This window comes from Crocodylus porosus, unplaced genomic scaffold (genome assembly GCF_001723895.1).
Source record: "Crocodylus porosus isolate Cpor-Errol unplaced genomic scaffold, CroPor_comp1, whole genome shotgun sequence".
Classification (NCBI taxonomy): Eukaryota; Metazoa; Chordata; order Crocodylia; family Crocodylidae; genus Crocodylus; species Crocodylus porosus.
The window spans coordinates 4989236-5000081 of record NW_017728934.1 but is presented as its reverse complement, the minus strand read 5'-3'; the positions used below and the strand labels follow the sequence as shown (position 1 = coordinate 5000081).

The 10846-nt window shown below is 54.2% G+C and overlaps 1 protein-coding gene across 2 annotated transcripts in view; it reads left to right on the top strand.

Moving 5' to 3' along the window:
* The window catches only part of LOC109317598 (receptor-type tyrosine-protein phosphatase V-like), a 72837-nt gene that overhangs the window by 17474 nt on the left and 44517 nt on the right, over positions 1-10846 (top strand). Inside the window, exons 2-6 of one of the 2 annotated variants that reach the window (XM_019546371.1) lie at positions 2354-2432; positions 4199-4265; positions 8118-8384; positions 8867-9136; positions 9367-9636. In XM_019546371.1, the coding sequence (XP_019401916.1) occupies positions 2354-2432; positions 4199-4265; positions 8118-8384; positions 8867-9136; positions 9367-9636 (953 nt within the window). Of the gene's footprint in view, positions 1-2283; positions 2433-4198; positions 4266-8117; positions 8385-8866; positions 9137-9366; positions 9637-10846 lie in introns of those variants that run through there. The other variant, XM_019546370.1, reaches the window with a different exon arrangement.

Here is a 10846-nt window from a genome sequence, read left to right as displayed (position 1 = left end):
GGGAGGGAGGTCTGTGCCCCTGGAAAGCTCTCTCAATGCCTAGGTGATGCAGGGAATCCAAGGGAGGCCAGAGCCATCCTTGTAGAGGTGCCAGTCCTCCTGTGCTGTGCTCCTGTGGCCCTTGCCTATATCTCTAGTTCTGGGTATGAGACTAGCCAGCTCCTTTGTGGAAGGGGATGGGTTGAGGCTGACTGGGCAGCGGAGGGCTCTCTGTGGCTCTAGATACAGGATGGCAGGTGCCCGACTACTTGAATAGCATTTGTGCCTCGGGCAGTAGCAGACCCTCTGGCCAGCTCTGTTCCCTGGGAAGGGCCCAGCAGCCCAAGCCAACTGGAAGGGGGTATAAGGGCCACATGCAGCTCTGCCATGTACAAGCAGGATGCCTACAGGAGGTAGGTGGGGGTTTCCAACATGCAGCTGGGTCCAGAGCTTTTCTTTTTTCCACAGCAGTCAGGGCTGCCTCAGTACTGGCGAGAGTGCCCACAGCTCACAGAATTGGGGCTTCCTGGGTGCTGCCAGAGTGGCCATGCTGGCTTCTGGCCCAGACTCCTCTGGGTCTCATCTGCCACACACATTGCACCAATTTACTGATGTACACATGCCACTGACCCTGCTGCAGATGCTGTCCTGATGCTTTGAACCTAGTCTGGACCCAGTAGCATCTCCCCCATGAATTTATCAGCCAGTGGGTCCTTGCTACATGCACCCAGACCCAGAGAGATGGGCAGACAGGAGTTGCTGCTCACAGAGAGGCAAATATTTTATTCCATGTGCCTCATACTTCTCACATCAGATGCACACAGACAGCACCCTTCACACAACAGACAGGCAGAACCTATACCACACCGAAACAATATGGAGCATGCTACACACACCGCAGCGTGCCCCAACACAGACTGATGCGTGCCTCACACTTCTAACAGGCATTGTACATCTTATGCCACTGAACATACACCTGACACAGGCAGATACGGCATGCTGCAAACACTACACAGATACAGGACACGTGGTGCTTACAGGCCCATGTCTCATGCACTCCAGATGCATACAATACACACCATGCCTCATACAGGCACACATCTGATCAACACATGACACCCCTTGTACACACACCATGTACACTCACTTCACACACCAACACAGATGCACACGTTTCAGAAACAACCTCATGCACAACACAAAGACGTGTACCTCAAACACTTCAGCGACATGTGGAAAGAGGTGTGCACACAAATACCCCCAGGTATTCCTGTATACCAGAGGTGGCCAACCTGCTGCACATGTGCCACAGGTAGCAGGTAGCACAGGCAGGTACCACACATGGCAGGCGGTAAGTCAGGCAGGGAGCACGGAACAGAGTAGCAAGTAGGGCAAGGAGCAGAAAGCAGAGCAGTAGTTCAGGCAAGGGAAAAGGATTGGAGTGGGACTTGGGGAGGGCCCAGCTGTTGTACACAAGTACGGCTGCCCTGAGGCTTCGACCCACCTCCTGCTGGGGGCTGGTTTAGACACTCCCAGCCCATGTTCCCATCCAGCTGAGAGCCACGGACCATCCCCTCCCATCACTGCACCAGTTCTAGCAACTCGGCAGAGCTCATTCTTGTGGCCAGAAAAGGCTTCAGCATCCTAGAAACCTACCCACAGGAACGCACAGCCACCAGCGCACATGCACTCTCACAGACAAGGCACGTCCTCAGGGGCACACCCACAGCAGAGGCAAGCACGCCCCTAGAAGAAACACTGGCAGGCAAAGCTCTCACATGCTGCAAAGCAGACCCACGTAGACAAGGCACACATGTAGTGACCGCGAGCGCAAACACACATACGCACGGAAACACTGGCAAGCAAGGCTAACAGACGCTGAGAATTTGACCCAAGGCAAACACACATACATACACACACAGAAGCAGCTATAGGAACGCACACAAACAGGGACATTAGAGGCAGATCCACGCAGGCAAAAAAACCAGATGCACATACTCCGAGGAACAATCACAGATTTACAGACAGGACACCGAGAAATGCACACACGGGAACACACTTACTGAAGAACTCATTCTTTCTCTCTCTTCCTCTACTTCTCCCCCTGTCTTTCTCTCCCTCTCCCCCCCACCCTCACACACGCACACATGCACTAAAGCACTTCCAAACTCTCCTACCCCAGGCAGGCGCACGCTATCCCTGCCTAAGGGCTACTGGCTCTTGATTTATCTGCTGCAGGAAGGCATCCAGAATGTAGCCCCACCAATTCCAGTCTACCCCATGCAAGCTTGGAAGGCATGGGATAGGGAACAGAGCTGGCCAGGGAGAATTGCATCTAGCAGGACCCCAAACTCGCTGCTCCTCTTCTCTGCAGAACCTCCAGGCTCCCGATGGAGCTGCTGCTGCTGCTGCCCATCTTGTGGCCATCCTGGCTCCCAGGCACCCAGGCAAAGGTAAGCCCTTGTCTCTTAAACCAGTTTCTCTGTGTGGGACGCTGGCTTCAGGTTTCCTGGCTGTAACAGACTTGCATACTCCTACCCCGCTGAGGAATGACAGCATTCTTCTGAGCTGCTTTTCCAGCTGCACAGCTGCACCAAATTAGCGACGTTTGCAATTACCAGCTGGCTCTTTTCCTCCTCTCCCTCCCCAGTGCCCTCTCGCCCTGGAGCCTGCAGTCAGAGTTTGTTAACTGCTGCCATGGCTGTTCAGCTCTTGGCTTGGGGAATCCTCTGTTTGCTGTTCACAGGAGGTTGTGCTGCTTGGGAGCCCTTTCCCCCTCCTCCCCTGCCAGCTTTGCAGTGGGTGGAGGGTCCAGGAATGAGTCAGGCAGTAGAGTCAAGAGGGAAGTAACTCAACAAAGATGACTTTTTCTCTGTAGCCTGTTGAGGGAAGAGGACGGAGCAGAGCTACTTCCCTTAAAGTTGAGGGAATCTAGGGCTCTCCCCAAGAGCATTTGCCTCAGGGTGTCTCCAGTCCAGCTGCTGAAGGAGTGCACCTGAGACGTGCAAGCACCCATCTCTGGGATTGAGAGTGCAAGGGGCTCCACACCTCTTGGGGTCCAGCTCTGTGTTTGCAACCTGCTTTCCTTCTCTTCAGAAAGCAGCTGGACGGATTTTTAGGCTGCTCTGCTGCTAAGGGGAGTTGCCAGGTAGCCAATTCAGCACTGATCACTGACATCATGGAAGGAGGGTGATGGTTTGTTGGGAGTCACTGAGGGGAAATCAATTCCAGCAGGGGCCATGGCCTGTCTTGTGAGCCTCAGGACAACTAGCCTCTGCTGCCTGCCCAATTGCTATCTGATTTTCTGCCCAAAATTTCCATGTGGGGTTTCTCCCATCCCTTCTACACTACGTATCCAAACCTCCATCCAAACTAGTATTCCGTCCTCCCTGTCTTCAGTCCCAGATGGTCCAGGTCTTGTGTGAAAGGCTTGGGGAGACCACATGCTTAGCATGGCTGTGGGATGCTAGTGAAGGATGTGGTGTAGATCCCAGCTGCACAGTGGACTGCTCCCTGTTGTGACTGTGTCCCAGGCATGGCCACACCTGCGCTTGGGATGGAGCATCTGCTTCTCACAGTTCCTTAGCTGTCACCAGCTGTAATTATGGTGCAAGACACTTCCATGTGGGATACAGGGCTGGAGCACAACAGGTTTAGAGATGGTAGGGCTGGAAGGGTTGTTACCACCATCCACTCTGACCTGGCAGCACAGGGGACCTCACTCAGGGGTTCTGTATCAAACCCAATAACTTCTGGCTGAGCTAGAGCAGAGCTTTTATGAGGAGACCCATTCTGGGTTTAACCACACTGAGAGATGGAGACTCCACCCCACACTTCTCCGTTAAACTGTGTGCCTATGCTTTTTCTAACTTGAAGTTAGTTGTTTGGATTCAGCTTCCTGTCATGACATCTCATTATGCCCTCATGAAAGAGTATTCTGCTACCCAAAGCTGGTAGCATAACTAAGGTGGGGCAACCAGGGCAGCATCTCCAAGTGCCAAACTGGTGGTGTGAGCGGGGGGGGGACAATGGCCACCGCTGCTGTTGGCTGGCCATGCTCAGCACTGGCACCCAGGCACTGCTACTGCCCAGTATGTGCCACTGCCCTGTTACAGCTCTGCCTAAAAGTCTTCCATGTGCGGGGACTGTGACTGAGTCCCCTCTTTACCTCCTCTTGGGTAAGAGTCTTGGGTCTCATTTGGTGACTCCAATTCCACAGGTTGACAGATGCAATGAGACAACCTCAGAGGGGCCTGTGGAGGTTGAAGCAATGCCTAGCAAGAGTGGTGAGTAGGGGGGAGCCAGGGGGTTTCCTCCTAGTGCTGGGATTTAAGGGTGCCCGGTATCTTTGAGCTGCAATGGGAACTGGGATCTTAGTGGGTGCGTCTACACAAGACACTAGAAGCGCAGAAGTGCAATAGGTTAACTCTACTGTGCATTAGCACATCACGGCGAAAGCCATACTCATGCACTAATACACAGTGTCACCTAAAACATGTGCATTGGCGCTACAGCGCAGTAGCTCCAATTATGATGCATTAAGTTAGTACCTGTTATTAACTTAATGCACCATAATTATGATGCATTAATGCACATGTAGACTTGCCCAGCAATAACAAACTAGAGCCTATTTGAAATTTGATGCAATCAGAGAGTATCCTGACTGCACCCCTATGAAATAAGTGTCATAATGAAAGAGGCAGTGTAGGGATCACCCCTGCCCTTATTGGCTGGCCCTAGAACTGACATTGCTTTGTTAGTAGTTAATAAAATTGTCCCTCAGGTCAAGAACTTGGACTTTTTAGTGCAGGAGGATCTGGGTTCTGGCTCCTTTCTTGCCATGGAGCATTGAATGGTGGTGATGGAAGTGGATTTTCTGGCACTGAACCTCCCTCTTCCCTGTTATAGATAGATGGGAGAAACTGTGGTTCCCTCAGGCTACAGGGCATTGACCATAGGAGTCACCAGGTTGCAGAGCTGGAGCTCTGAAAGGATACCCACTCTGTGCTTCATCATGTGGCTTTTGTCTGCAAAGCCTCAGGAATGGCAGTGTTGCCTTTCCTTTAAATGTGGTGACAGGGCTTAAATATCCCTCTTGCTGTATGTCCAGGGAGGAAGGGGCCTGGAGCCCCCTTGGCAGAAAGCACCTGCTGCCCCAGCTGAGACCAGGCTTGAGTCTAACAGCATTTAAAGCTTGTGGTGCCCTGCGGGGGGACCAGCCTACTGCGCTGCTGCAGTCACAGTGCATGGAGGGGGAACAGGGCTCAGAGGAATAAGCAGTCCAGACTAGGCAGCACCCAGTGAAACCAGTAGGGATGAGAGGCCCGAGTCGCTGCAGAGTTAGGCAGAGATGTTGCTGGTTGCATCTGTATCCTGTTAGTTCATCAGACAGGGGCTGCAGCGGCGTGGAGCAGAGAGCAGAGTAACGAAAAGCTGGCTCTTGGGCAGACCTCCAGAGAGGCGTCCAGCAAGATGTCCTCCATGCCTGCCCTGTAATTTCAGCTCAGTACCGGTCCTTTCCCCTAGTTCCTGCATGGTTTCCAGTCTCGGCAATGCAGAGAGGGTTTTAGCTGAGTGTTGCCCTAGTGCTGACAGTTCCAGCTATGCCGCAGAGCAAAGCCCTGGCTTAGTGAATCGGAGCAGTCTGCTGGGATAGGGCCCAACCCTCTTACACTGCACCGTCCCCTCCTACAATACAAGATGGAAGTGTTAGTCCCCACTGCCATGTCCCAGAGCACAAACCAGCAACAGCCTCTTTGTCTGCTCCTCCAGGCGGGGAGAGGCAGGCAGGGATTCCAGCTCCTACTGAATCGCCCTCAGCTGCTGTGAGAATCCAGGACTAATTCCCATCCTTGAGGCACAGATCCAGGGATAAGGATGTGCTTGTATCTGGCAGCAAACGTGCATAGCACCGAAGGACTGTCCCTCTTTAAACAGTCAGGATGGATGGACAATTTAGACATGGCTGAGGCTCCCAAACCCACAGGCTGCTGACACCTGGAGTCTTGTCCCACCAGGTGATTCTGCTGTTTTAACGGCCACCCCCACAGGCTTTGAAGAGTCACACACAGCTAAGAGAGAGCCCTAAAAAGATGTGGCTCCATAGCTAGCTAGGTGCTTGGCTTCTCAATCTTTGGTTGTGAGCTGAACTTTTGCTAACTTGGGACCTCAAGCCATGGGCTGCCCAGCTGTGGACTGTGCCAGACAGTGCCCTGGCTCTGTAGCAAGGGCTGGGGGCCCTTGTTCTAGACTGTGCCTGGGGGTCAGCTGCAAGGCATTGACCTGCGGGAAGCACAGCAGTTCGTGGAGTTTCCCGGGGGTATGGTCTCCCTGCCATGCTGTGCTCTGGGAGAAGTGCTATGCAGCTTGCACACTTGTGTGTGGGGCATTCCCTACCCCTCAGGAAAGCCCCTCCATGAAGCTGCAGCTGAGCCCTGCATAAAAACCTCCAGCAGTTTTCTCTCTGTGTAGCTCTGCAGGGAGGAGTCGGTCACAATCTGCTCCAGGGATGCACTGTGGTTTGGCAGTACTCTCCCTCTCCCCCACCCTGCTCTTCCTCTTTTTCCTCCTCTCCTCTGGGTTTCCTCTTAAGGGAAAAAACAGAAATGAACTCGGAACAAAAGGCAGAACTAAGGTGCTGAAACCCTGGATGTCTCTGCGGGCCATCCTGGGGGTGTCTCTTGCTACATTGCTGATTGAAGCAAGTCTGCCTAGTCTTCTGGGGAGAAGAGATCCCAGTGCCCTGCGGCTGGTGTTGATCTGTCCTGAACAAGGGGATGGAATGAGTGCCAGATTCCTCTGACTGTAGCTGGATTATTTGCCCTAATGGTGCTGTTGCTAGCCAGAGCAGGGAAGGCCATGATGGACCAAGCCCCAATCCACAGCCAGCTCTGTTGCTACAAGTCTGCCCCGCAGGCACTGCGTGCTGGTAATGCCACTCCAACAAGTCTGGGCAGCAAGGACGCACCACAGCGTTGGGTTGTGCAACTGTGGCTTGCTGCCTCCCGGCTTCTGCTATCCCCACCCTGAGCTGGAGGCGCTTGGTCCCAGCAGCTCTCTACACCTTCCCCTGTGCACAGGCCGAGCTGGGATGAGCTCTCTTTTGCCATGGGTACTCCAGGGAGGCTCTGGGGAAGTCTGGAGCAATGAGCAGTGAGAGTATTTGTTGCTTCAGACATCCAGGCATGTAGTGGTCTTGACACCAGAGCTCTTGTGCCTCCCAGCAGAGCCTTGAATGATCTGCCTTGGGCAACTAGCTCCCACCACCCATGCACACAACTTTGCCACAACTACAATCTCTTCCTGCTCTCTGCAGTTTCACTCCTCAGTCCCCTCTAAGTGATGCCTCTCATGCCTGACCTGTAGTCCTTCCTGTTTACTATACCAGCTCTGAGTTTTCCTTGTTCTAGCCATGCCTCTCACTCCTGGCCCCTCTACCCATGTTGCTACCTAGCCCCAAATTCTGGCATACCTCTCTGTCCCTCACTCCTGACCCAAAGCCCAAACTATTAATAGCCAGACTCTTCTAGACTGTGCCTGGGGGTCAGCTGCAAGGCGCCGACCTGTAGGAAGCACAGCAGCTTGTGGAGTTTCCTGGAGGCAGGAAAACTCACTATTTCTGTCCTAGGACACAAACAGCCTTTCAGAGCACTTAAACTGTCAGCTTCTGGCCTCTGAAAGCCCTGAAGTGAGGGGCAGTTCAGCTCACCATGGCAGTGATTCTGTAAGAAAGATGAAAGCCCCTAGGGTCTAGGTTTGGAGTCATACAAATCCTTTATTCATTTGAGTCCAAGAGGTATGAATGGACTTGTAGGAGTCTGGGACTGTCAAGGAGAGTGCTTCTCAGCTTGGGTTGGACTGGGTGCATGAAGCCAGTGAGACAAAGCAGGAGTCTGGTGTTAATGTGGAGCAGTGGCAGGTGGGATGGTCTGGGGTAGCACAGTGGTTTAGCCAAGTGACACTCCATGGTGCATGGTCTCTGCCAGCATCCGGGTGAGAAGGGGTCTTGGGTTCGTGCGGGCAGGGAGCACCTGAGATCCTGGCACCGGTGAAGCACTGCTGGAGCAGTTGGGATGGGAGTGGCTCATGCCCCTCAACCACGCAGGGGCCTGCTTAGCACTGTTGGTTTGATTCTGTAGGGGCCCTCCTAAATGTGAGTGTCAGTGACCAGGGCCACTCGGACTCTCTCTTCCTGTCCTGGGATGAACGAGAGGGGGAGGCTCTGGGCTACTCCCTGGCCCTCTACACGCTGGAGCCGGACTTGCTGCTGCAGAATGGATCAGCGGGAGCCAACGCCACCGGCTTCCAGTTCCAAGGGCTCGTTCCGGGGACGCGCTATCGTGCTGAGGTCACCGCTGCTCTAACTTGTGCAGCAGTCATCAGAGAGGTGGTGACTGGACAGACAAGTAAGAGCTTCCCAGGGCATCAGCTGAGGGGATCAGCAGTGATGCAAAGGGCAGGAGTTACACGAGGGTGAATCTTAGTGGAACCTGCCCGCTCTGAGCTAGAGGGGGCTGTGCAGCTGTGCGGGGAGGCAGGGTCACTGCCCCTGCACCCTGCTGCACCAGGCAGGGGACAGGCTTCCTCATGCTGGTCCAAGAAAAGGTTCTAGCCCTGCCTCTCCCCAGTGGGGGTTGACGTAGTGCCAAGGGCTATCCCAAAACCATGGCCTGGATCTGGCTAAGAGGATCTGGCTGGGTGTTTGGCAGGACAGGTGGGAAGATCTGGGCCAGTGGCTCTGGCAAGGGGTCTAGCAGACTGAGGTGGGTTGATCTAGTTGGGGGATCTGAGAAGGAACATTTTCACACTTTGCTGGCTCCCAGGTAGTGTGAATGGGGCAGGGGAGGCATGGCTGCCAGCAGACCTGTCTGTGTTGTGTCTGGTCCAGGCCCATCACCTGTACACAACGTGAGCCTGAGCAACCGTGGGAGCACGTCAGCCCTGCAGGCCTCCTGGGTGGATGCCTCCGGCAAAAAGGATGGCTACCGGCTCGTCCTCTATCACCTTGATTCCCAGGTTGCTGTGCGCAATGAGTCTGTCCTCGCAGATGTCTCCGCGTTCCTGTTTGAGGGGCTGCTGGCTGGCAGTGAGTATGCCCTGAAGATCACCACGCTAGCCGGAGCTAGCCAGGCCAGTACCAGTATCCACCAGTGGACAGGTAAGGGAGCATGGGGCTGCAGCTCAGAGCCTGGGTGCGCTAGGGCTGGAGTGCCAGCATGTCACTGTGCCGCGGTGGGGGCTGGCTGTGCCGCATGTAAGGGAGCTTGGGCTGGCAGAGGGCTTTCTTTTAGCCCTGGGAGCTGGGAGTGGGGGTAGTAGGTGGACCTGTGCATGTGTGTTCATGGTGCTTCCAGAAATGAATCTACTCTGCTCCTGTTGTCCCCTCAGCACCCTCTGCCCCAGAAGAACTGAGGCTCCAGAACCTGGGCTCCAGCACCAGCCTCTTTGCCTCCTGGACCAGTGCTGGGGGAGCTGCCTGGCTGCACCTTGAGCTTCACAGCCTCCCCTCCCCAACAGTGAGCAAGGCCGTATCCACCAAGAGAGGCCTCACCAACTACACTTTCCAGCACCTGGACCCTGGCACCCAGTATCACCTGGCGGTGAGTGCCACGGCTGGAACCTACATGGCATCAGGGCCCAATGCCACAGCCTGGACATGTAAGTACAGCTCTCCAGGGACAATGGGACAGAGTTTGGGGCCATAGGCTGTGAATAGCCATGCTATTTTCAAGGCTCTGGAGTCAAAGGGAGGTACTGCCAGTCTCGTGACAGTTGTGCAGCTCCTGCACTCAGGAGATATTTTCCATTTACAATAAAAGTCAGGCATTGATTCTTATGAGGAAAAGCCTGGAGCCATGGCATCTAAGGGGTCAGGCCAGCAGGTAGTGAGAAATCATTTAAAACCTCTCATGATCTTGGGGGTTCTGGCTTCTGATTTTTGACTACATGGAGGTCAGTGATTGAGGGCAAGGGATTTCAAACCAAGCCCCTGAAATATGGTTGGGTGCAGCCAGAGGTGGCCCATTCCCCCCATTCTCCATCGAACTTGATGGTGAAGGGAACTGAGCATGGGGATTGCTTAGCAGAGATCAGGCTCTTCAGTGGGCTCCTTTGGCTGGGGAAACCATGTATTGTGTCCATGCAAGGTTATAGCAGGAAAGAGAAACAAGAAAATCCCAGCTGTCTTCTCTCTCCCCCTATGGATAAGCCAGCCTTAACCCCTTGCCTTCCTGGAGCCAGAACAGGATCTAGTGCCTCCTCCTCCTCAAGCTAGAGCAGGCCCAGAGGCCAGGTGGGTGCTCCCAGCTTCCCCAGTGGCACCTGGATCCTTGATTGAATCTCCCAGCTCCATGGCCGTGCCTGTGGGTAGCGCTGCCTGCACAGTAGTGTAAGTGCAGCTCTCCTGTATTTGCCTTGTGCATAATAACACTCTGCTGAGCCGCACAGACAACCCCAGCATTTGTCCTCTTAATGGACAGAACCGGGCAAGAAATTGGAGCCTCCTCTCCCAGGCTGCAGCAGCAGCACCACATCTGCATGGGGACAAGGACTGCTTGCCTTCAGCCACCACCCTGGCCCACCCCTGTCTCTACCCTCCCTGTGACACTCTTGACAGGCAGCAGTCCCTCGACTTTCTCTTCTCTCGTTGATTCTGGCATGTGGCCCTTGATGGTTACCACCCTCTTTCCTGCACTGCCAAGCATTGAGTTTGCTGCTGAGTGATGAGGAGACATGAGAGGCTGAGCCTATGTGGGAGGGGAAGCTTTCTAGGAAAACTTCTCTGTGACGTGGACAGCAGCTGCTCCTAGCTAAGTGGCACAATCTGGACCAGGAAAAGCAAAAGCCCAAGGGAGATGCAACACATTTT